The following is a 26,100-nucleotide window of genomic DNA, read 5'->3' as shown; positions in this document are numbered from 1 at the left end:
TAGAAGAGTTAAGAGCCACAATTTGGCCTCAAAACCCAATTTAAGATTTTGCTGTGATTGATACACAAAATTTCCCTCCTATATATATTCCGTACGCTCCCGCTCCCCGGGATACGCGTGAGCTGCACGTACTCCTCTCAGTCCACTCTCCGTCTAACGATTCCGGCGATTCGTCCATTCCCTCTCCCAAAGGAGTTCAGACGATGGAGTCTTCTTCTTCTGCTCTCTCTCGTCTGTCTCGTTTCAATCGGCACCTTCAGCCCCCGGAGGGATCAATCTACGACAAGGTAACCTATGTTCCATCAGCTTGGTCGGAAATTAGCTGGCAATTCTGGGACAGCTCGATCAATCTTCTCTCCTCTGGCAGAGCTTGTTCAAGATATCGCCGGAGGTGTCTGATGCTCTGTCGAGCGGGAAGGCTGTCTTGGCGCTCGAGTCCACTGTCATATCTCATGGTATATATCTTTTGCTAATACTATGTTTCGGAAATCTTTTACATAAGGTTGTCGCTGGTTCGGAGATGAAATGTGGTTTTCAATTCGTGTTGTGGTTAGGGATGCCGTATCCTCAGAATTTCGAGACTGCGAAGCAGTTGGAATCGATCGTGCGGGAGAATGGAGCAGTTCCCGCAACCATTGCCATCTTAGATGGCGTTCCGTGCATAGGTGCTTCTACTGCACTCTTGCATCTAGCATTTTCTTCTTTTTTTTTTTTTTTGGATTCTGAATGATGATATATGTCAAGTGTTCTCATTTCCGGTGGGCAGGCCTGAGCATGGAGGATCTGAAGAAGCTCGCTATACTGGGAAGCAAAGTTAGAAAGACCGCTCGGAGGGATATCGCCCATGTGGTGAGCAGTTCTCCTAGTTTTAGTCAAGTAATTCTTAGCTCTACCGAGCATAATCGTCATATGGATATCCATGAATGGTTTTCGTAGATAGTATCAAATGACAGCATGATTGTCACTCTTGTATACATGCTTTAGCTTTGGAAATGGAGCCAAATGGGTCTTCCTCCAATAATGCATGAGAATTGCAATTTCTTGCTTCTTGCCGGGACATCAACAGCTGTATCTGTTTGTAGTGTATCTGTTCTGTGGATGAAGTGCCTTAACTGTCATTCTGCATGACCTGCTTCTGCTTTTGTTTTCCATGCAATTCCTTTTTGAATTATGATGGAGAAATTTCATGAAGTACTTTTATGTCGCATACTAATTTAGGTGGCCGCTAGAGGCAATGGTGCAACAACAGTTTCCGCAACCATGTTTTTTGCTTCCAAGGTGACTTCTGTCTTCTTCCAGTTGTTTTACAAATACATAGCAGTTGATCGCAAAGCTTATGTTTCAGCTGTTGCTAATCTTTACTTGCATTTGATGCTTTTGTTTCTTTAGGTTGGAATTTCTGTTTTTGCTACTGGAGGTACAGGAGGAGTCCATCGGCACGGCGAGCATAGTAAGTTCTTGTTGACGTGTGTATGATGAATGCAAGCCAATTGAACTTAATGTGAGATTCTTCTTTTCCATAAGGAGGAGACATCAATTTTATGTATACTTCCTGTTGGGAATTGTTGTTAAGATTAAAAAGAGAAAAGAGAGAGACACACACACACACACACAAACACAGAGGACTTGGCACTTTGTGTCTACTTGGAGCTTAAGGAGCTCTCTGCCTGTTTCTGTTAGATTTGCTTCTTACAGTTTTATTTCCCTGTGTTCAGCCATGGACATATCATCTGATCTAACTGAGCTTGGAAGAACAACTGTGGCTGTTATTTCTGCTGGTCCAAAATCAATATTAGACATTCCCAAGACGCTTGAGTATTTGGTATGTAGATTTTCTCTTCTGTAATTCTTGGGTCCTGGTTCAGTAATGATATTTCAAAACTATCTTACAATGAATTATAATGGAATTGCAATTCAGGAAACTCAGGGAGTCTGTGTTGCTGCATTTGGCACTGATGAGTTTCCGGCATTTTTCACTGAAAAAAGTGGCTGCAAGGTATCTCCATTCTCTTTCACCTTTTCTTGTGATGGCTTCTTATGCACTTAGACTCTTTGTTCAATTATTGATGCAACAAAGGTGGTGCGAGAGTAGGTCAATTATGATACATGGAAGAGAGCACAAATGATCAATTCAATGAACAGGAGCATCTCCTTGTCTGCATATAGGAACTTGTGTTTGAGTGCAGATGTAAAATTTATTCATACTTCTTCTAACTTCAATGATAATCTAGGCTCCTTGCCGTGTAGATACACCTGAAGAATGTGCTCGGCTCATAGGCAAGTGAGCTCAATTATCCTTTACATTTGTTTGCTGACCTGTATAGCCTATACATATATTCTTACATATTAAGGATGATCAAATGTGATGCAGATGCCAATGCTATGCTGAAGTTAGGAAGTGGAATTCTGATTGCTGTACCAATTCCAAAAGAGCATGCTGCTTCTGGGATCAAAATTGAGAATGCTATTCAGCAGGCCCTTAAAGAAGCAAGGTGAAGTATTATCCTCTGATCACTATATTAAGATATACCAAACTTAAAGTTCTCTTTTATGCCTGCTCTGAATATACTTGAGATTTATGTCATTTAGCTTTATTTTCACTCGCAGGGATAGGAATGTCACGGGAAGTGCAGAAACACCATTCCTGCTCCAGAGAGTGAATGAACTGACTGGAGGATCCTCGTTAGCATCTATTATCCTTTCAGATTGTTTATGAAACTTTTGCAATTCATTTTTTTTTCCTCCTCCTTTTTGGTGATATTGAATGCTGGATCACATAAAGCTGATGCAAAAGCCAACGTGGATTACTAACCCGAAGGGAGTTGAATTTTTTTTTTTTTACTTTTATCTGTCAAATCTGATTTTGTCGGCTGATAGTTTCTTAACAAGGAACAGACATTGAATTACTGAAGAACAATGCCCGAGTTGGTGCAAAGATTGCAGTGGCCCTTTCACAGCTCAGACAAAATGGCAATGCTGGTGAGTTGTTCTCTTTACTGTCTCAGATGCAAGAAAAAATGAGTCTCGGCATTGTTGTTATAAATGTCACAAGAAATTATACAGATTTTATGATGCAGGAGCATTAACTAACTTTATTTTAGTTGTGTTTTTATCGTATTTATTTTCAAGTGAGGCTTGGGCTCTCATTAGGCCCATATTTTAGGTTTAGACTTTCACATTAGTGGGCGATTAGGGATGGGCTTTAGTATTAAGTAATCTTGAGAATAAATAATCACTATGGGAGTTTTTGGTTATCGTTTCTATTTCTTTCTAATTCCACTTCCCTTTTGCTTCTCCTGGTCATTCTCGTGCTAATTCTTTTCTTACCCTACACGATTACACCTCACTACAATGAGATTAATTCTCTTTTAAATTGAGGAGACACTGGACGAGATTGTCAAATATCTTACACAACAGTCAAAAAAGTATTGTCAAACCTTACTGAACTTTGTTTTTTCAGTCGTCATTTACATTGCATTAGTTGTCAACTAAGCTGTCAAATTTTCCAGCGATAATTACTTGTTTTGTTTGTCCACCTTTTGATAGGTGATGCTGAATCAAAGTTGTAGGCACCCGAGTTGAGGTTTGTTACCAAAACTCGTCTGGAAACCGACTGAGTCTGCACCTTTGCCGTTGTGGAGAATCCTCGTAGAATGCTCTTATGGGAAAAATGGAATAATGATGGAAAGCTTAGCAGTTAGATTTCTGTAGATTTCTCCTGCCAAGGGTGCACTCGTTACTCGATTGTTTTATCACAAATGCTTTGCTTGTCTTAGATTGTTCGTATTTGTTGCAGTGATGTATCGTCGAGTAACTTTATATCTGCAGCCGTTGCTACGGCAGCAACAAAAACTCCCCGTCCTCGTAAGCATCCGCACCATTCTTCCGAGGCTGAAACAACTACTCGTCTTCGGTCATGGGAAGACCACCATGCGATCTAGAACGCACCACGTCCCGATACGTAAGCACTCCATGCGGACTGGGATTTCTATCCCTTTCCGCCATAACAAAAGGCGGAAGAAACGTTGTGCGTGAAAGACACACAAACCTTTTGTTTTCTTTGTGGTTAGTTGGGTTTGTCCTAATCCTTGGAAGTACGTGGAAGTCTCTTCTGACAATTCCCACGCTCTCACCCCGCTAGGAAACAAACAAAACACACACAAAGCTGTTGGAGGGGGCAAATGTTTGTCTTTGCTAGGAAGGACATGTTTGGCTTCTTCTGACATTGGAATAATCCAAACAAAACCGCTCCTCCTTTTCCAATTTGATTGATTCCCACCCTTGACCTCGAGACAAACCCACCCACACAAGAGTCCAATTCCGAACAATAACAAACGGACAAACCCCAGATGGAAAAATGGCAATCCAAAATTTGTAGTTATCTAAATCCATGGTTTAGCCACCCAACAACTAGTAGGGAATGTTTTGTGATTAGAATCAAGCTGACGACACGTTTACTCTTGATATTAATCAAGAGGTGTTCATTATCCACACACACACATGATACAAATGTTCCATGAGATCACGGGTCGTATGCGTGATCGGATATGAATAAGTATTCTCATATATGATAATTCGAACTTGAACGTCAAGCCAACCTTCAAAAGAGATTAGTTAATTTGTGAATCATATATAATGTGGAATGAGTCCAAAAGGCAATGAATTCGTTCAACGAAAGGGGGCACGCCTTCTCATAAATTCCTCATTCCACCGAAGGCCCCCCCCCCCCCACCACCCCGCCACTCAAAACTCTGGACAAAACCCCAAATCGCTTTCCGACAAGAAAAAAGGTCTCGCGTCACTGCCCCCCATTCCCGACAACCAAACGTAGCCACGAAGCCAACAATCCTTCCCACCTACTAAACAAAATAACAATCCCCACCCCCGCCCAAAAATATAGAAAAAAAGGTCGTTCTTAAGGGCACTTGCTTGCTCCAGTTGTTCCACATTAATTTTCGATACCGATATTAGCACGCACTGTTCGAATTCTGTACCGTCAGATCCGATAAGACTCGATCTCCACCGTTCGTTCCGGCCTTCGGGAGGACGAAGTTCCGTCCAAGAGGGGACCTCACGAAACAAGAACCATTCTCCATTCCCCGTTCCTAACAATAAAACAGAACGAAAGCTGGGGGAAGAGCTGATAAGTTCTCCAGACTCCAACCGAACTAGCTTCGTCTTTCCGATCACGGTCGTCTTTGTTTGTTGCCGGGGAATCAACTCAGGGGCGGGAACTTCATCTCCCGGAGGAGTTCGTTTGATCCCGTCAGTTATAGTAAGTTAACTAACTGATGGACCAAGATGATGGTTCTTCCTCTGCAACTTCATGGCCGCTGCAGCTCTTCTCGAAGATGTCCCTTCCTCCTAGCCTCGGTGGGTCACCGTACCCGTGGCTCCGGGAACTGAAGTCCGAGGAGAGGGGCCTCTACCTCATCCACCTGCTGCTTGCTTGCGCTAATTACGTCTCCTCGGGCAGCCTCTCCAATGCGAATGTTGCGCTCGACCAGATATCCCAGCTCTCATCCATGAACGGGGACACGATGCAGAGGATTGCCGCCTACTTCGCCGAGGCTCTCGCGGACCGGATCATTAAGTCCTGGCCTGGTCTCCACAGGGCACTGAATTCCACCAGAGTTTCAATACTGTCCGATGAAATGCTGGTTAAGAAGCTGTTCTTCGAGATGTTTCCGTTCCTGAAGGCGGGCTTCGTGCTCGCGAACCAGGCGATCATCGAAGCCATGGAAGGGGAGAAGATGGTCCATGTGATCGATCTTTGCGGGTCCGAGCCCTCGCAGTGGATCCCGCTTCTTCAGGCCTTGAGTGCTCGATCCGGAGGCCCGCCCCATCTGAGGATCACGGGGATTCATCCGGAGAAGCCGGTATTGGATGGAATGGCCAAGAGGCTCGCAGAGGAAGCGGAGAAGTTAGACATTCCTTTCCAGTTCAATCCTGTCGTCAGCACATTAGACAGCCTCGATTTCGACACACTTCGTGTTAAGACCGGCGAGGCTTTAGCGATCAGCTCGTTCCTCCAGTTTCATACTCTCTTGGCCTCTGATGACGAATCTACCCGGAAAAGAAGCCTTTTCGGATCGAATGGGATCCACTTGCAGAAGTTATTGCAAATGAACCGAAGTTCATCGGGCGGGTTGCTTGAGAAGGACCCGGCTAATGGTTATAGCGGGAGTCCCGACTCTACGTCTTCGCCGCCACTTACCGCGAGCTGCCACAGTAAGATCGAGAGTTTCTTAAGCAACCTGCGGGGTCTCTCCCCGAAGCTCGTGGTGGTAGTAATGGAACAGGACTCGAACCACAACGGGCTGCCCTTAATGGAGAGGCTAACCGAAGCTCTATACTCTTACGCTGCAATGTTCGATTGCCTCGAGTCCACAGTGCCGAGAACTTCCGTGGAGAGGCTGAAGTTAGAGAAGATGATGTTCGGAGAAGAGATAAAGAACATCATAGCATGCGAGGGAGCAGAGAGGAAGGAGAGGCACGAGAGGCTCGAGAAGTGGGCCTGGAGGCTCGATACGGGCGGGTTCAAGAACGTGCCATTGAGCTATCTCAGTTTGTTGCAGGCCAGGATGTTGTTGCAGGTATATAACTGCGACTCGTATCGGATCAAGGAAGAGAACGGGTGCGCCGTGATCTATTGGCAGGATCGTTCGCTCTTCTCGGTATCCGCTTGGACGAGCAGGAAGTAGGAAAAAAACACTGTCATGGAGACCATTAATTCGTTTCGATTCTTTTTACATATAATCGAACCGATTGGATCTAATTTATATTTCCATCACGGGTACTCGATGTATAACGAACTCTTCTAATCGATCATTTCGACTGTACTTAGTACTTGTACTCACTAATGACTACATTTTCATTTTTCTGAATGTCCCTCGTCTTAGATCAAGACTTTCCTTTTCCCACAAGACCGCGTAGATGGGCCTACTTGGGCTTGGCCCATTAGTTTGAAATCAATGGGCCCAAACATTTTCGACCCACGGTCCCACTTTCAGCCCACGAGCCCACTTGCGGCTCTGCACTTTTAAGTTGACGTTTGGTAGATATTAGTTGGTGGAAGTTTTGGCCACCTAATCTCATTGTCATATCGCCGTTTTTTTTGTAGTTAAAAAGGCAAACCAGAATTTTTGGTCAAAGCCAAGGGCAACTCCGACTTCGGACTAGACAGCTGCCGATGTCATCATAGCAAGCTATCAAACCGTCTCGCGGATCTGAACCTACACAGACGTAACTGAGGCGTTTGGTTTCAGAGTTAAAGTAACTTTAATTTTGATTATGGAAAAGGACAAATGTTGTATAGTATGTTGAGTTAAAGTTAAAATTGACTTGAGAAATGTGTATTTTTATTGTGTAATGGGTTGAGTTAAAGTTAAAGTTAAAATTTTTGTGATTGTAACCCTGAAAACAAACGGGACCGTTGTGTTCTTGATCTAATTGCTCTAATGGCAGAGATCGATTGCATTCACGGTAACTGCGGTAAACTTTTCATCGATGTTAGACTCCAGTCGAGTCAACAGTTAGCAAATTGTCTACGGACTTATCATTGAAGTGACTTGACACTAGAGGTAGCACAAATCATGTCAATGGCGGTATTGATTTTGGAGTTGCAGACACGTGATACAATCATCGCTTTTTAGTTTACTCGACTTGGTACGGTACATATAAAAATAAATGTAAATCGATACCCACTCGGGTCTCTTAAAGTCCACGTCAAGAACTCCAAATTAAGAAGTTATTAACTACGCGTATTATTAGCTTAGAATTTATCCCTTATTGTTAGGATAGTGGATATCCCCGATCCTAACAAAGGGTCAAAGTCATTCATCAATGCAATTTCCGATCACTTGTTACGAAAATCAGGTCAAGCGAAAATTAATGGGCCGTTTGGATTCAGAGTTAAAGTTACAAAACTTTAACTTTGATTTTGATTGTGAAAAATGACAAATGAGATGAGATTATAAATTTGACTTGGGAAATGTGTGTTTTTGTTGTGTAGTGTGTTAAGTTAAAATTAAAGTTAAAATTAAAATACTTAAATTTGCAATCCAAACATGCCCTAAGTATTTTGTATTATTATCTTTTAAATTAAGATGGATTTATCTCAAAGTGATGGACTAATAATCGGAGTTGACGAAAACAAACCAAGATTGGACGTTTCCCCATTGCGGACTTATCATTGGTAACTGAGAAAAAGGTGCTTGAATAGTTGAAACCTATAGACCAAGGGTGAAAGCGACACTTTGTCCTAAGAATTGCAATTTACGTTTACATTTTTTTTTTCAATTACAATGGAGATTTATGAGCTTAATATATTAAAATAAAAATCCTAAATACCTAATAAAAGTACACCACTGTACTATTCACTCTCTTAATAATTTATACATACATTGACCATACAAAAGAAAAAAATCCGAAATACAGTTCGGTTAAGTTATGGTGTAGCAAGTAATGAAAATACAATTTCAGTTCCGATAACTTGTTAAGGCCGTAAAATCTTGATTAAGAAAGTGTAGAATATATTATTTTTAAGATTGATAATGAAAGTTCATAACGAACTGTTAAGTTTTTAAAAGGTTTCTTTGAAAAAATAAAAACTTTCATTAATCAAATGGCCGGTAATTCGGTTAAAATTATATCAAGGAACGAAGGTTGTGAGTTTTCAAATTTGGTAGCCGGTTAAAGACTCTATGAGATCCAATTAAGAAGGTACGGTTTTTTTGATATAGCAAACTTAGTAACTCATCGATGCTTCCGAAGATCCCGATTAAAAAAATTAAAAATTATACAGTTTTTCAACATCGCGAAAGAAAGTTCGTAAAGAAATGTCGAGATTCAATTACTACATTGGGTGCTTCTCTTGACGTTATCTATTTTATCAATGCAACAATTTGGTAACTTGCCATTTCGGTAATAAGTTAAATTTTCCTGTTTCCACCATTATTCCTACGATGTTTGGCAACTCATAAAATCCTCGCCATATGAAAGTAGATGATCATGTCTAGACAGATGCACGAAATATATATGCATACAAATATAAGGATCAAATGACGATACTACCCCTGATCTTCCCGATAAATAAAATGGAAAATTCAAAATGGTAAAGATCCCCTCCACGCCCAGCCCACTCCCCCCCCCCCCCCCCCTCTCTCTCTCTCTCTCTCAGCACTTTCCCAAAACCCCGCACGCCATCTCCCTCTCTCTCTCTCTCTCTCTCTCTCTAGCTTCCTCTTCTGACCATCTTCTAGAGAGAGAAAGGGTAGAGGAGCCTCCTCCATTTCCAATTTCCCCCCAAATTCTCACAATCTCCTGCTGGGAATCTCCTTCTTCTCTCCCCATTTCGTGACCTAGAGCCGCGGATCTCCTTTTAATTGCTGCGGAGGAGCTCGATCGATGGCGATGGCGATGGCGTCCGAGGGCTGTGCGGTTGCGCGTCCGTGCTGACGGTAGATGGATTTCATTGGCAGAACCGTGAAGAAGGCGTTCCGGGGTTTCGGTACTTTCTCTGGGACGGTCAAATCGTACGACGCGTCCTCCAGGTTCTTCAAGGTCGTCTACGAGGACGGTGATTCCGAGGAGCTGGAGCTTTCTGAGCTGGTCTCGCTCTTCCAGGAGCCGCAGAGGAGGAAGCGGATGGCCCGCGCGAGGTCAGGTAATGTGTGCGGTGACTCGGCGGATGGTTTTAGTTTGAGGGGTGCTGATTCCGATGAATATTCAGGCGAGGGAGGCGGGGATGCGGGGTTTAAGGGGGATTTGAGGGGAGGTATTAATCTGAATGTAGCGGTCGAGGAGGCTGTGGAGTTGAATTTAAGGGATGCTGCTGTTTGCAATGGGCACGTCCGGGGAGGGTTTGATTTGAACTCTGGTTTGGATTTGAATGAGGGGTTTACCTTGAACGATGGGGTTCATTTGAGCCCTGAAGCTGGGGGGAATTCCGGGAAGCATAGTGGGATTGATCTGAATTTGGATGCAACCAGCGATTTGGATGACAATTCAAGGCAGGATGATGTTTCGGAAAGGAAAGAATGTCTCTTTGATTTGAACTTAGGAATCGATAGTGAGATGGAGGATGCTGAGATTGGTGCTGGTGGACAGTTAGGGCAAGCCACTTCGCTTCTGTCTGTTGATGATAACAATGAAGAGGTTGCTGTAGACGTGGAGGTGAAATTCATGGATGGTTATATTGCTGAGAGAACTTTGAATGAGGTTAAGTCGGAGGTAGGTGACCTAACTAGAGTACGAAAAATTACCAGTTCTGGTGATCTCGCATGTGAAGATTCAAATTTGGTTCCGGTTGAGGTTCTTTGTGGAGATATAATGGATAATGGCCCAACCAGAGTTTTGGATGCCATTGATGATCAGATGCATTCTTTGCCTCACAGTGATGGTGTCCGAGAGCCTAGTGATGCCCCAAAGAATGTGAATCAGAGTGATTTGGGAAGCGCATATAGACGAACAAGTGGCCGGAGAAGGAAAAGAAAAGAGATGGATAGGACTCCTGAGACGGTACTGAGAAGAAGCGCTCGGAGAGTATCTTCCAAGAATCAAGACGTTCACACTGTCAAATCAGCAGCATTCAGTGATCGGACCTCTTGTAAATCAGCCGCAGTCAGTGATCGGGCCTCTTTAAAATCATCAGCAGTCAGTGATCGGGCCTCTTCTCCTGCCGTGAGTGTGATAACAGAAGAGAAACCGGAAGATATTAGTGCTACGCCGCCAAAATTGGATTTACCTCCTTCTTCCAGAACCCTTGATTTAGATGGGATTTCCATTTTTGATGTTTTTTCTGTTTATTCTTGTCTGAGATCATTTAGTACACTGCTATTTTTGAGTCCCTTTGATTTGGAGGATTTCATTTCTGCCATAAGGTCAGAGAGTCCAAATACATTATTTGATTGCATTCATGTATCCCTTCTGCAAACCTTGAGGAAGCATTTGGAGCATCTCTCCAGTGAAGGTTCTGCATCAGCTTTGCATTGCTTGAGGTACTTTTTCGTAAGTTTCACCTGTTATTGTTTCTTACCTTTTGTTGTTCTTTTTAGTGATGTTTCTTAATATGCTCTACGGTAAAATTGAATGCAGGAGCCTGAATTGGGATTTGCTTGACTTGATAACGTGGCCCCAATTTTTGGTTGAGTATCTATTATTGCATGGTTCTGGGATGAAACTCTCTGAACTCAGTTCATTGAAATTATTGGCGAGTGATTACTGTAAACAATCTGCCTCTGTGAAACTCGACATACTTAACTGTTTGTGCGATGAAGTGATTGAAGCGGAAGTCATAAGGTCAGAGCTCAGTGCTAGAACTTTGGGTGCTGAACCTGACATGGAATTTGACCGGAGTGTGAGTGTAAAACCTACCAGGAAAAGGAGAGCTGCGGTGGGCAATTCTGGTAGAGCTTATTATCCTGACGAGCTCACTGATGATACTGCTGATTGGAACAGTGATGAGTGCTGCCTTTGTAAGATGGATGGTAGTTTAATATGCTGTGACGGTTGCCCTGCTGCATACCATTCAAGGTGTGTTGCAATTGTTAGTGATCTTCTGCCAGAAGGTGACTGGTACTGCCCTGAGTGTGTTATTGAGAGAAGTAAGTCTCAGATGAAACAACGTAGACCAGTTCGCGGGGCAGAGTTATTGGGGTCGGATCCTTACAACCGGCTATACTTTAGCTGTTGTGGCTATCTCTTAGTGTAAGTTGGTGAAATTTGTCATGATCATGGTGTTTAATAGTTTGTTGTTTGCAATTTCAGAACCATAATAGTGTTTTCTGTTTGAAATCTTTGTCCTTTTTTCAGTCCAAGTGGAAACATTATTTGGTTATTTGCTGCATTCACTTGGATGGAAGAAAGTGCTTGCTAATGAATGTCGAGAGTTGCAAGACGTGATGGGGGGAATTCATTTTCATTAAACTTTCTTGTAATGGGTTGCAGTTATCAGAGTCATTTCAATGGAAAATTGTTGACCATGAATATTTATTGCCATTTCTATTTTCACTTTCCAACCCTGGCTCCCCAATAACACCTTGTGATGATGGCTTTTTATGTCTGGACCCTATTATTGATATTGTCTCGTTTGTTATAGCTTTCGTGCTTCTATTTAACTTCTGGACACAATTTTATTCCCCAACGATTTAGCTTTGTGGATTTTAAATAATTTCAGGCTTGTAATCCATAGGCTATTTTAGCACTTTCATAAGTGCATATGCTATATGGTGATGTAATGTTTCAGACGATCTTCTTTGTCTCAGTACAGTCGTATTTCATTTTCTCTTTCAGGTCAGATTCATGTGAGGCTGAGGTGTCTTACAAATTTTACCACAAAAATGAGCTCACTTCAGTAATTGAAGTGTTGAAGTCATCAGAACATTATTCCGATCTCTTGAAGGCCATCTACAAGCAATGGGATGTTTCTGGTGGCCTGGGTGGAGCTATAAGTGATGTGGATTCCGTGAAGTGTATTGCTCAGAAGAAGATACTCTCTAAGAGAGACCGTCCTGCCTCTTCCCCAGTGGCTGTGCCTAATCCATTAGCATGCGGAGATATATGTGATGCTGAGGATGAGAAGACATTAGAGAAAGATTCTGTTGTTGGAGTTCCAACTGGTTTGGATGCTGGCAGATTTGCGAGAGATCCAGCAAGTGGGATGGAGACTTTGTATGTAAGATCGGAAGGCTCTGCTGTAATTACAGCGACTTCAGGATCACAAATGAGGGACGGGGATCTGGCACCTATTCCATCTGCAGTCAAACAAGATAACATATCACCTATAGCTCCCAGTGATGCTTCTCTGACATTGGAAACTGTGAGAGAGGATGAATCAGAGGATCAGCGTGGAACTGGTTATATGAACTACTACGGTTTTGGGAGAGTGGCTGCATCTGTTGTTGAAGAGTTACTTGAGAACGTTAAATTAAATAAAGATTTGTTACTATCGGATGAGGGGACAATGTCACAACAGATGAGAACAATTTCAAAGAATGTTGACAGGTTTTACTGGCCAAATGACAAAAGTGTTGCTGCACAAAAAGAAAAATGTGGATGGTGCTTCTCTTGCAGAACTTTTGCTGATGATATTGAGTGCTTATTCAACACGTACATGGGGACAGTCTATGAAGGATCTGAAAGTGACTTGGCTATCCTTCAATCAGCAGGGAAAAAAGACAGCCACTTCATAGGGGTTGCTTGTGGAATGCTCTCCATAGAATATCGGTTGCGTGGGCTTTTGTTGGGTCCATGGGTAAATTCACAGTATAGCAACAAATGGCGAATAAGTGTTCTTGAGGCATCAGATTTAGCTGCTTTAAAGTCTTTGCTGCTTAAGGTGATCATTCTTTTGTTTGACTTATGTGGTCTGTGGCTTGACATTGATTTAACACATAAAAGCAGTGCTTGAATTATACCTGCTTTGTTGAATTTGTCCCAGTGTATACATCCATGATCTGTTCCCATGGGGGTGTAGATTCGAGCTTTCATGAAATTTCTTATATTGGGTTGCTGAATTTGATATTTTCTTGGCATGTTTTATGCTTTTGATTTTATCCTGCATCCATATTAGGGTACCATTTTCTCCCCTATTTACGTACTGAGATTCCTTTCCTGAGTATTATCTTAGAATATAGTTGTGATTACACTTCCTTTTAAGTTTTCTGTATTCTTTCTCGTGAATTGTACCATACACGGTTGAACTCGGATGTGGCTGGATAATTAATAATTGCACTGTTATTCTTTTGTTTCTTATGCAATCAATGCTCTGCTATCTTCATGCATCTAAAAGTGGTCAAGTACTCTTCCTTGTTGGTTCTACATTCATTAATTTAGTCATGGTCATCACTTGAGTTATCTTGTTAATGGTCAACTTGCAGTTAGCGTCAAATTTGCACCAACTTGCAATTTCAGAAGAGTGGACGAAATATGAGGATTCTGCTTTAGTTCTCGGTTCAGCTTCTCATGTTGTGACAAGTTCTACATCTGCATCTTCAAAGCCTGGTCCTGGCAGAAAAAGGGGCAGGTTCTCTGATCCTGATTCCAAACCCTCATCAAGTGCTTCTTCTGGACCGGGAATGTTCTGTTGGAGAGGTGGTCGGCTGTCTTGTCGCCTATTCAGTTGGAAGGTTGTCCCTCGATCTTTAGTTTCCAAGGCTGCCAGAGAAGGTATGTGAATGATGTCCTTCAATTTTAGTAAGTTGAGGTGAATTAGGTTGCTTGAATTTGCTTGAACTTCCAAATTTTATAGGTGGGAGCAGGAAGATCCTGGGCATTTTATATCCTGAGAATTCTGATTTTGCAAGGAGGAGTAGATATCTTGCATGGCAGGCTGCTGTTGAGTCGTCAACAAGTATCTCACAGCTTGCTCTCCAGGTATTCACTTGGAATGGCTTCCTTCCCTCCCCCTTCTCCTCACGGTCAAAAAGTTTATCTTACGCTCATTGATCTCCGCATTTATCGTCTCAAGGGGACTCCTTGGAAAACCTTTCCGTACATTATCTCATCTGTAAACTGAATTATTGTTTTTCTAGCTGAAACAAGGCTGTATGTTTAATTAGTATTAAAGCAGCTTTTGGATTTATAAAAGTTTTTGAGATCCAAGTTGCATGCCCTATGCAAGAAAAGAATCCCTGTTTAAGCACACTCATTATTGCTCTCATCAATTTTATTAACTTAATTTATCTTTCTACTTGCAGGTTAGAGAGTTTGACTCAAATATTAAGTGGGATGATATTGAAAACACAGACTGTCTTTGCAAGATGGACAAAGAACTCAGAAAGTCGCTTAGGGCATTTAAGAAAGTTATCATACGCAGGAAAGTTTTAGAGGCTGATGGAGCAAAATATCTTCTCGATTTTGGCAAGAGAAGAGTCATCCCAGAAGTTGTGGTGAGACATGGGTCTGTCATCAAGGAAGGCTCTAGTGAGCGGAAGAAGTATTGGCTGAATGAGGCTCTTCTACCCCTGCATATCTTGAAAAGTTATGAAGAGAAAAGAATTGCTCGGGTCTCAAATAAGAGTTCCTTGAAAGCCAGTGAAGCTGGTGATACAAAGAAGAAGAAGCATGCAAAGAAGATGACTTCTCCAAATCTGCTTGAGGCTGGTGTAAGAAGAAAGAAGTTCTCCAGGGAAACTGGTTTTGATTATCTATTCTTGAGAGCAGAAAGAGCAGAATACAGTCAGTGCGGGCATTGTAAGAAAGATGTTCCGATAAGGTACCAAATACTTGCTACTGCTCAGACAATTGACCAAAGTCTCAACTAATGTTAGGTTAGGAGGGAAAGGGAGGGGAGGGGAGGGGAGGGAAAGTTGTATAGAAATTTCAAAAACTCCTATACAACTTTCCCTCCCCTCCCTTTCCTTTCCCTCTGTTTCCCTCAATCCAAACGGACGGTAACAGTTTAGGAAATAATATCAAAAAGTTGCGTGGATGGACCAATAACTGAGTTTTTCATTCTCACTAAAAGATATTGTAACTCTACTTATCCAAGAAGCCAGAAAGTAAAGTAGCTCTCTTGACCATATTTTCCATCAGTTATGCTTATAACACTGGCCTTATATAATCTGTATTTTTCTCACTAAATTTGTGCTGCCTGGATCTTGATCCTGTCCTTTGTTGAACTTTTTTGCAGGGAAGCTGTTACTTGCCAATTTTGCAAAGGTATGCATTCTTTCAGTAGAATCAGATTTTTGCTTTCAATTGAATTGTTGTTTGTAGGACACGTAGAAGCTGGACATGAAGTTACTTATGTTGTTATACTACAAATTGATTCATGGTTTTGGTTAATTTTTTCCCCTTTTTCCTTGATCTAATACTTGCATGTTCTTTAAGATGGTTATATTCCTTTCCTTCTTCTTCTTTTTTTTTTTTGCATATTATATCGCTGCATGAAACAGTTCTACTATTAACAAGATTATGTTAAGGACAGAGAAGAAAATAACTGCAAATAAGGAATTTCTGTCCGTAATAGTTCATCTCAACTTAGGATCTAGCTGTAAAGCTTTCTTTTCATCTCTTGGGATTGACTTTTGGAATAAGAGTGGGCAATCGTCTAATATTATCAATTTGACACTGCTGTCATTACCTTTGGGGAAAGTTTACATGAATATCTCTAGTTCACCCTTATTTTTGAATATGCAGTTATTTCGAAGTGATCTTCTAAGCCAATATTGGCATGCTCTCTTTTCCCACATAGGAGCTCACAGATACTATATCTTGAATATTTATTAAAAGATTGACTTCCATATGGCGCTGGAAATTGAAAGTCAGATATTTCTTCTCTTCAATTTTTCATTCATGGAAAGTGCCAATCCTTGAAATTCAAAACACGGAGAGCTATTATTTGTGAAATTTGTCATACTTCTCTGATTGATCAGTTTAATAGTGGAACCTGAGTCTTCGATCTCATCTTAGATCAAGTGATTTCTGTTGTTAGATACCATGCCAAGGGCGATCTAAAAGCTTGGCTTGCAGTTTTTCCTTGCACATTGGAAGAATCTCTCTTAAGTGATCCCTCTCTAAAATTTTCGAGAGTCAAGGGTTTATTGTAGATCATACATTCCTTTGCCATTTATTGTAGATGGGTAGTCTAGCACCGGAAGATCTTGGTACAGCAGTGAGATATTTTTGAGTGTATTATTTTCTTGGGGTTGTTATTTGTCCAATCAAAACTTGGAAGCGAAAAAGACGACCTTCATCATATAGTTTCATTTTTCAAGCATAAAATATATCTAAACAATTGGAGACCCTCAGATTAATGCGTTGCAGCCAGATTAGTTATAGTGGGCTCTTATGAAATGATTCAATTTTGATTTTCAAAAGAAGACATTACCTAGCAGTTAATCTTCATACCTTGAACTAGACTTCCAGCAAATAACTGATTGCTTTTTGTACGGTTTTCACCTATTTGAGTTCCCAGACATTCATGTAGACTCGATATTGCAGCTGAAATTATTAAGCCAAATTTTGTTTCTCAAACCTTGGCCATAGCCCCATAAAAAGTCTACCCTTGAATCCAGTGGGATATTAATACATGGTGGCCAATTATTGAGTGAATTCCCTGTGTATGACAAGCCATGGTTTGTAATAGTGCTAGTTATTATGGGTTATCCATATTGTTAATCCATGCACTCGCATTCAACCTTACAATTCAGCCCCTTCGTATGTACACTTATCTGAATGTTTGTCGGATGAACCTTAGAGATGAGAGAGGTCTTCTGTGCATTTAGAAGAGCCATAGCTCGCAAGTGTATGGTCCCGTCCTTTATAATTCTTCAACGTACAAACAAGAAGCCTCGGGTATTGCCATTAGAAGAATATTGTTTTCACCTCTGACATATATGTGACATGCATCTTTCTTCTTATGGAAGCTCAGCCATTTCTCCGTGACATGGATTTTAGAACCATATCGATTTCCGAGAGTTACAAGTGGGGCCAGGGCTGTCGCACGCTTCATTGTCAATTAGGAGATGTGATCAAGCTTCTCAGAATAAATGACCACGCCTTTTATTGATTGCATGAATCAGGCCTTTATAGACATCATGCTTAGTGCTTGTAGAGGAAAGATATCATTCTAATTATGTCGGTTGAGTTGATATTGGGTGACCATTAAATGCATTTGCAACAAATCTTATTTTGCGGTGCAGTCCCTCAGTGATAATTGTCTTTGTTGTGATATTATTTTTCTCATATACAACATTATTTCGTTTTTTATTTCTCTTTTTGCACCAAATGATGTTTCATCATTTCAGGCTTTTTCCATAAGTGGCACGCCAAAAAGTCTGGCAGAGCTGTTGCTGCGAACTGCACATATGCGTGCTACCTATGCCAGCAGGACAATGCTGTGAAGAACACCACTGAAAGGACTGGCGAAGGCCATGAAGAAGCTGGTCCGTTTAAGGGCAAAGTTGGGAAAGGCAACCAGAAAGCAAAGTTCATCACAGATAGAGCAAAATCACAGCCACAGAATTACAAAAGGTCCCTTGCGAAGAGCAGGCTTGTGAAATTACGTGGCAAAAGAGCCAAGATCGGTAAGAAACTGGGTCAATCAACAAAGGGTAAAGAAGTTTCAGAGGAGCTTCCTCTCCGTCGTTCAGCTAGGCAGGCAGCCAAGTACGTGGCAGTGCAAAGGAAGATCCGCAAAGGACGCAAGAAGGGAAAACCGAAAAAGTCCAAAAGAGGAGCCCCCAAGAGAAAGAAGAATGAAAAATCATGCCAAAGGAAGAGAACACAGGCATGTTATAGTTACTGGCTCAATGGTCTCCATTTATCCCGAGCCGCGGATGATAAAAGGGTAACAAATTTTAGAAAGAAAAGCATATTTTCTCCTTATGATCATTCAACCGCTGCTAGGCGTGATAAAGTGAAGTGCAGCCTCTGCGGTGAAGGTAGCCGCACCTCAAAGTCTAGTTACATTGCCTGCGAAATCTGCGGAGGTGAGCATTTGGCTCTTCAGAACTGTTACCGTAATATTTTCTTAGTTCTGAACACACAATAGGAAGTAGCTGTGTCTGCTCAGTGCATTTCTTCTGGCAGACAGATAACGGAAAATAAGTCACGTCATTAACTAAAAACTGATACTGTTCTTTATGCCTTCCATATTTTATTAATTGGAATGCTTAAGTGAAGTATTGGTTTATAGCCAGAACGTGCTTGCAGTTGATTGCATACCTTTTCCTTGCGATGCAGGGTGGTACCATGGAGACGCATTCGGGCTCGACCTTGAGAAAATGCAGCGGGTGATGGGGTTCAGGTGCCGTGTGTGCCGTGGGAAAAGTCCCCCGGTCTGTCCCTGGCAATCACATTTCCCTGGCGTGCAGAACATTTCTATAGTCGAGTTGTGTGTGGATGTTAATGGGCAGGAGGACGACTCGTCACTTCGATCAAAATCAAACTTGGAAGCTGAAGAAGGATTACCCATGAGTAAGAAGCAGAGGACTTCTCCATCTCAGGGCTGAGCATTGATCGAAGACGTAGATAGATCATTCATTGTATTGATTACCCAAAGAAAGCATCAGGGTATCCCTTCTCTGTCTTCAGTGATGCGGGAGGGACAGAGCCAAGATCTCTGACTGTAGCTGTTGCTGACTCTGACGTTGTCGACTCTACTCCTCAGCGTTGCGGGCACTAAGCGGCTTTGATTAGGACACAGGTAACTGGAAAATGTATAGATGGGATAAGCTGGGGAGCCTATTAACATAGTTGTATTTGCGGTCGAACTGTGGTGTAGGTTTAGGATTAATATCTGTAAAGTATCGACAAATATGCAGTGGATGATATTTGTGGCAGTTTAGGACGATTCGTTTTACATTAGATGGGAAAAAAAGAGAATAATATTTGTTTGTTGAAGGGGATTCATGTTGAGTGGATAGGAGGTTTGGCCTGTATGAAGTTGGGTGATTGATCGGATTTTTTTCTGAACCTTCACTTCTGCCTGCCTTTAAAAAGTCTCGATGCGTGATGAGCCTTCTCTTATTCGTGTTTCTTGAAATTTCAAGTCCTCTGCGGGTCGATATCTAACTATTTATTACTTATTCCGGATCTGTATTGAGTTGTGTAATCGTGTCATTTGTACTGGCAGTTTGCCGGTCTGTTGATCGTAGTTGGAGTTGTGGATTCAACTCTGGAAACCTGGATCTTGATGGACTCCAGTGCATAAAGTCTGGTTCTTGAAAATCTTTGTTCCAAGATAGCCTTTTTTCGGTGGGAACGCTTTAAACGTACTTCCTCTATAATGTGAGATCACTATGGTGAGGTTTAGTTGCATCTTACGACCGTATCTCAACTCGATCTCGTTCAGAGCAAGTAAAAGAAAGCTTCGGGAGCAGTTCAAAATAGCTCAAAAATGAAGAAGCATGTCCAAGTGATGGTTCTTATTTGAACCTTACTTAGGAAGGGGTTTTTTTTTTTTTTTTTTGGATGTGTAATTCAGTTTACGTTAGTCCATTGTTCTTTGACTAATTCGGTTTGAACCGAGTCAATCTATTGAAAGAATGTAGGTTTTCTCTACTCACAATACTTGAATTATACACCATACAACAAAGTTGATAATAACAATCATCTAAACAAACAAAAAATCATCCAAGATATGAAAAATTGAGACTAGAAAATTATCTCTGGTTAATTACTGAAAATTGCCAGTTGAAAATAATAATGCTAACAATAATTAATCAGGTGCCATCAGTGGAAATTTTCTCCGGCTTAAAGATTTCCAAAACAGAAATAATAAGGAGCGGTAACGCATCTTCAAGGGCTCGGCGCGTGGAGTTAACGGCCCCAATTCCACCACCCGACCCGAACTGCTCTCGCTCACTTCACTGCAGTTGTGCTTTCTTCAACGGATAAGGAAAGCCAATCCCATCAGAGCTCAGCTCATCCCATCTCTCGCCATCGCCGATGGCGTTCTCGTCGCCGACGGCAGCAGCTCCTTGCCATCATCATCATCCCTGTACCACTTCGACGTCCCTCTCCCGCCTCCGCTCCTCCCTCCTCCCTCCCTTCGCCCTCCGGTTGCCTCCCCTGCTCTCCCACTCGAGGCAGCTGAGGCCAGGAGCTTGCACACGCTTCCGCATTCGCAAGGTCCGCAGCTCGGCGGCTTTGGATTCCGGGAACGGCGCCGTGCTCACTGCTGAGGAGAAGCAGCTTGACGAGATCACCCCCTACGGGAGGCAGTACTTCCCGCTGGCTGCCGTTGTTGGACAGGTAAATGCCTCCTCTCCCTCTCTTTCCCTCTCTCCGGCGTTGGAGTATTCGAATATCTTCATGCTGAAGTTTCGCTTGAATGCGTATGATGCTTTGCATTTGATGGTTCCTCGGCGTGAATGGTCTGGACTGAACCTTGATGGACACCATGATGCCGGTGATGGTTCTAATCTGCAATGGCTGTGTGCAGGATGCTATTAAAACTGCTCTGTTGCTTGGGGCGATTGACCGTGAGATCAGAGGGATTGCTATCTCTGGCAAAAGGGGCACGGCCAAGACAGTGATGGCTCGCGGATTGCACGCAATATTGCCACCCATCGAAGAGGTTGTCGGTTCGATGTCCAATGCAGATCCATCCTGCCCGGAAGAGTATGTTGATATGCTGCATATACTATTCGTCTAGTGCTTGATTCCATAATTGCGTGTTCTGAATTGTGATTGGAACTTGGAAGGAAATTCTCAACTCGATGTAGACTTCGAGTAAGCTGCAAGCTATGCTACTCGTAATTTCTATTATTTCGTTGATATTTTGTAGGTGGGAGGATGGACTTGTCGAAAGACTGCAGTATGATTCTGCTGGTAACATTAAGACGCAGATCATCAGATCTCCCTTTGTTCAGGTACTCTTCTCGTTTATATCCTTCTTAAGTGAGACAACTATGTGAATTTGACCCAGTCGTTCCATCATCCAGATTCCACTTGGGGTCACTGAGGACAGGCTCCTTGGCTCTGTTGATGTTGAGGAATCAGTCAAGACAGGCACAACTGTTTTCCAGCCTGGCCTTCTCGCTGAAGCTCATAGAGGAGTTCTTTACGTTGATGAAATCAATCTTTTAGATGAGGGTATCAGCAGTTTGCTTCTTAATGTGTTAACTGAAGGAGTAAATACTGTTGAGCGAGAGGGAATCAGCTTTAAACATCCGTGCAAGCCACTTCTGATTGCTACTTATAACCCAGAAGAAGGGGCTGTCCGTGAACACCTTCTAGATCGTATTGCAATTAATTTGAGGTATACATCCTGCACACGGCTCTTTGGTTCTTTTTTCCTTCATCATTTTTCCATTGATGACACATTCATGCTGCAGCGCAGATCTTCCTATGAGTTTTGAAGATCGTGTTGCTGCTGTTGAAATTGCTATCAAATTTCAGGAGCGCACTGACAATGTGTTTAAAATGGTTGAGGAGGATACAGACTATGCAAAGACTCAGGTAACACACTTTTGCTGAGTGCTTGTTCTTTAGCTGCAAAAGCTTGCTCCTTTTTGTTTCCCCTTTAGCTTACTTAATGCTTAAGGGGATCTGCAGCAAGGCTCATGATTGTTCCTCTTCAGGAACAGAATGGATCACTGTAAAAGATCTCACATTAAGATACTACTCTAAGGACTGGCTTATTTTGGAATTTGTTGTCCTCACTGTGTAGGTCAGTAATAATTCGAGTCAGGTTGTCTAGAAAGTTTCAGCACTGTAATGTGGTAAAGAGAATTCATCGTATTGGATATTTTCATGTTTGCATTATTCCTTGTTAACACCCAATTATATATTGCTCTCTTCTCAATGCACATTATTTGCAAGTTCATTAAGTTACATATGTTTTTGGTTGCCAGCGTATGATATGTGCCATGTGATTTCTACCATGGTTGGTGATTAATATTCTTATATATCCATGCATTGCAGATTATTTTGGCCCGAGAATATTTGAAGGATGTCACCATCAGCAGAGATCAACTGAAGTACCTGGTCATGGAAGCCCTTCGAGGTGGTTGCCAGGTTCTTACACTTAGACTCCGTTTTTCTTGAATTGCTATATTCTTTTTTTACTCCATATTTTCATTTTAAGAAGTGACAAATGACAAGTGTAGCACTGGACTTCGACTTGCCTTTTACTGCCACATTAGAAAAGACGAAGCCTAAGCTGAGCTCACACCAGACCCCTAACCTCTCAAATGATCGATGTTGCTAAAATTTCCCTAAAAACACGAGCTAAGATCTATCTCAGGAAGTGCAGTAGGTGACACGTTAGTAGCCAAAGCTGAAATGACAAATCAATCATGCCTTCTAACTACAGCCAAATTATAGATAGGTCCCCTTTTTGTTACATTTTCTGTTCATCTGTGGACAGGTGGTTTCTTTTATTGGAATGAATTTCTTTTAGACTATATCCTGCGACATTCTTTCTCTTCTAATGAATTTGCCTACTCTAAGCTGTATCACATACCTATAACGAAGTCTGTGAATTGCAGGGACACAGAGCTGAGCTATATGCAGCTCGAGTTGCAAAATGCTTGGCTGCTATAGAAGGTCGTGAAAAGGTCAATGTAGATGACCTGAAAAAAGCAGTAAGTTTCTTCTGAAGTATTATCTGCCTGTATAGAGGGCGTGAATTTTGAGCAGTGACTTTTTGATGCTTAAGATGAGCACTTAGTATGTCCTACATTTTGTTAGTATGAGTAATAAAAAGTACCTGTTAACTTTATTGCAGGTGGAACTAGTGATTCTTCCTCGTTCAATCCTAGTAGAGAAACCACCAGAAGAGCAGAACCAACAACCTCCACCTCCACCCCCTCCACAAAATCAAGATTCTGGGGAGGAGCAAAATGAGGAGGAAGATCAAGAGGTTTGTGCCTGTGCTAAGCTAGATCAAGTCAACTCTACCTCATTTTAGTCTCTTAAGTACCATGTATAATCCTTTCTTTCTTTTCGATTAGATGTGTTTCTGCACTCAACTGCAATTAGGGAATCATTAGGCTAAAGATGCTATGTCATCTGTCACCAGGATGACAAAGATGAAGAGAATGAACAGCAGCAAGAACAAATACCTGAGGAATTCATCTTTGATGCTGAAGGGGGTCTGGTGGACGAGAAGCTTCTATTCTTCGCGCAGCAAGCACAGAGACGCCGAGGGAAGGCTGGAAGAGCAAAGAATGTTATCTTCTCTGAGGACAGAGGTCGTTATATAAAGCCCATGCTTCCGAAGGTTAGTTATTCCTGCCTCCAGTAGGTCCAATAGGCCTTTTTTCACCTTCCAGTAGTTGTTAAATTATTTTGGGAACCGAAAATTTTATATATTGAAAATATACGTGTTGAACTTATTCCTTTACGTTCTTTTCAATGGACCTTTCACAAAGTGAAGGAAACTTGGCATTCATTTCTGAGACCAATCTAGTTGATTTTTGTTCCCATACAAGAGTGTAGTATCGGTTGATCGAAATGAACTATCTATTTCAGGGTCCTGTGAAGAGGCTTGCTGTTGATGCAACCTTAAGAGCAGCTGCCCCGTATCAGAAGTTACGTAGGGAGAAGGATGTGCAGAAAAGCAGGAAAGTATTTGTGGAGAAAGCTGATATGAGGGCAAAGCGTATGGCTAGAAAAGCCGGAGCATTGGTATTAATCTCTTTCTCTAAGTAATACTCTTGCAAACGAATTCACCACCTCTAAAGGAGTCCCATATTTCTTGTCGAGAAAGCTGCCTTATGTAGTTCTCCATTGCTCTGACAGAATAAATTATGGGACTTCCAGAAATGAGGTTTAAGTTTTAGTTTTTGCAAAGACTAGAGGATATTGGGGACAGAATAGAACATATCATGCAATTGCAAACCTACCAACCAGTTTTGATGGGGAAAATGATCATCTTAAGAGTGAATTGCATGGCAGGTAATATTCGTGGTTGATGCAAGTGGGAGCATGGCCTTGAACCGAATGCAAAATGCAAAAGGTGCTGCACTTAAATTGCTGGCAGAGAGCTACACAAGCAGGGATCAGGTAAAAGGATGAGTTTTGAGCTGAGTAAAATTCAAGGACAGCATGGCCTTGAACCTTTAGCTGGCAGATCCACTAATTTGCAGTTTAACTTCTATTTCTGCTCTAATAATAAATTTTGCAATCGTGTTTACTTATTAGTGGATCTACCAAATTGAGATTGGTTCAGCTTTTTAACTTTATGCTCATCATCCCACTATCAACATTCTGCTCCTGGAATTTCTCAACAGGTTTCTATCATTCCTTTCCGTGGTGATGCCGCTGAAGTCCTACTTCCTCCTTCAAGGTCGATCGCAATGGCAAGAAAACGTCTAGAGAGACTCCCTTGTGGTGGAGGTTCACCCTTAGCTCATGGTCTTACCACGGTAATGTAGATTGATTGATAAGTGCCTCTAATTAGCATTGTTAACATCTCTATTTTTTTTTTTTAGGACTGTCCCATTTACTGACTATGGAAATCGCTACTGTATTGCTTAGGCTGTCAGGGTTGGCTTGAATGCAGAGAAGAGTGGTGATGTCGGGCGTGTGATGATTGTCGTATTAACTGATGGTAGAGCAAATATATCATTGAAGAGATCAACTGATCCTGAGGCTGCTGCCAATGATGCTCCAAGGCCTTCTGCACAAGAGTTGAAGGTAATCTTTCAGCATTGTGATCTGACACATTGATATACTAGTTTTCAGAACCAAATTACCAAGCTTTCGCTTCATGACTTCACCAGGATTCTTAGAGTTATATAAAGTTATTTGAAACAATTGGTTTTGTTGTTGCTAACCATTCAGTAACATGAACCTATGCCTTTGGAATGAAATGGCTGATTTCCGGAAAGAACAATTAGACAGTTCAATTTTTACTTTGCAAATTCGGTTAATTTGAGAGCAGAATCAGCCAAAGTATCCTGTCACCAACCTGATGTAGTTTCAAAATTATGCCTTTGGATGACTTATCCGTTACTCTGAAATGATTGATATCAATGTTCTGCCATTAATGTTTAAGCATCGACAATTTACTGCAATAGCACAATGATGATAAATGAGAAAGTTCCTCATCTCCTGGCTTTATGAAGGATGAAATTCTCGAAGTGGCTGGAAAAATATACAAATCCAGAATGTCACTCCTCATTATAGACACCGAGAACAAATTTGTCTCGACTGGTTTTGCCAAGGAGATAGCCAGAGTTGCTCAAGGTTTGTCAGGACTGAATGCTAGCTTCTATTATTATCATTAATCTGAGGAATTCAGCACTATCTTAGAAGGGCGAGTGTTGTGCAGGAAAATACTATTATCTGCCAAATGCTTCCGATGCCGTTATCTCAGCCACCACAAAAGAAGCTCTGTCCGCTTTGAAAAGTTCCTAAATCCGGAGGGGTGGGTTTTGTATTAAATGAGACGGATCCAAGCTGTGATATCCTGTAATTTCGGTGTATAAGCATTTTTTTCCTACGCCAATTATTTTGTCTCTTCAAGTTATATGAGTTTATACGGTAATGTCAGCCTAGCCTTCTTGAGTTGCCACGGAGAACTTCTGAAAAGAGCAACTGTCGGACCCTGCATTTTATCGCTTAGCTATCAAATCCGAGCCTTGTGATCTAGACAACCAGCTCTTGTTGTCTAGGAGGAAGGTTGTAGCCGGTGGCGCA

At 41.8% G+C, this 26,100-nt stretch overlaps 4 protein-coding genes across 4 annotated transcripts; all 4 read left to right on the top strand.

Annotated features, from left to right (window-relative positions):
- The first annotated feature begins 61 nt into the window (after positions 1–61).
- LOC116209894 (pseudouridine-5'-phosphate glycosidase) lies at positions 62–3,821 on the top strand. Its single transcript, XM_031543643.1, has 13 exons — positions 62–287; positions 368–455; positions 555–665; positions 767–849; positions 1,219–1,278; positions 1,390–1,450; positions 1,716–1,822; positions 1,919–1,996; positions 2,232–2,277; positions 2,372–2,492; positions 2,608–2,693; positions 2,896–2,979; positions 3,547–3,821. The coding sequence occupies exons 1-13, from the start codon at positions 204–206 to the stop codon at positions 3,567–3,569; spliced, it is 1,032 nt and encodes a 343-aa protein (XP_031399503.1). The 5' UTR covers positions 62–203; the 3' UTR covers positions 3,570–3,821.
- Positions 3,822–4,816: 995 nt separating this feature from the next.
- LOC116209979 (scarecrow-like protein 3) lies at positions 4,817–6,887 on the top strand. Its single transcript, XM_031543751.1, has one exon. It carries the CDS (start codon positions 5,292–5,294, stop codon positions 6,702–6,704), a length of 1,413 nt encoding a protein of 470 aa, XP_031399611.1. The 5' UTR covers positions 4,817–5,291; the 3' UTR covers positions 6,705–6,887.
- Positions 6,888–9,168: 2,281 nt separating this feature from the next.
- On the top strand, positions 9,169–19,476 carry LOC116212432 (DDT domain-containing protein PTM). Its single transcript, XM_031547049.1, has 9 exons — positions 9,169–11,000; positions 11,098–11,709; positions 12,295–13,339; positions 13,881–14,169; positions 14,252–14,376; positions 14,700–15,217; positions 15,635–15,663; positions 17,754–18,437; positions 18,691–19,476. Exons 1-9 carry the CDS (start codon positions 9,466–9,468, stop codon positions 18,957–18,959), a joined length of 5,106 nt encoding a protein of 1,701 aa, XP_031402909.1. The 5' UTR covers positions 9,169–9,465; the 3' UTR covers positions 18,960–19,476.
- Positions 19,477–20,269: 793 nt separating this feature from the next.
- Positions 20,270–25,968, top strand: LOC116211837 (magnesium-chelatase subunit ChlD, chloroplastic). The gene is made up of 15 exons (XM_031546365.1): positions 20,270–20,703; positions 20,894–21,072; positions 21,239–21,323; positions 21,396–21,712; positions 21,789–21,912; positions 22,378–22,470; positions 22,944–23,039; positions 23,183–23,317; positions 23,477–23,677; positions 23,929–24,084; positions 24,355–24,462; positions 24,690–24,824; positions 24,937–25,095; positions 25,527–25,647; positions 25,733–25,968. The coding sequence occupies exons 1-15, from the start codon at positions 20,398–20,400 to the stop codon at positions 25,816–25,818; spliced, it is 2,301 nt and encodes a 766-aa protein (XP_031402225.1). The 5' UTR covers positions 20,270–20,397; the 3' UTR covers positions 25,819–25,968.
- The last annotated feature ends 132 nt before the right edge of the window (positions 25,969–26,100 follow it).

Source organism: Punica granatum, chromosome 6 (genome assembly GCF_007655135.1).
Source record: "Punica granatum isolate Tunisia-2019 chromosome 6, ASM765513v2, whole genome shotgun sequence".
In the NCBI taxonomy this organism is placed as follows: Eukaryota; Viridiplantae; Streptophyta; class Magnoliopsida; order Myrtales; family Lythraceae; genus Punica; species Punica granatum.
The sequence above is the reverse complement of the archived record's forward strand: the minus strand, read 5'-3'. Positions and strand labels throughout refer to the sequence as shown.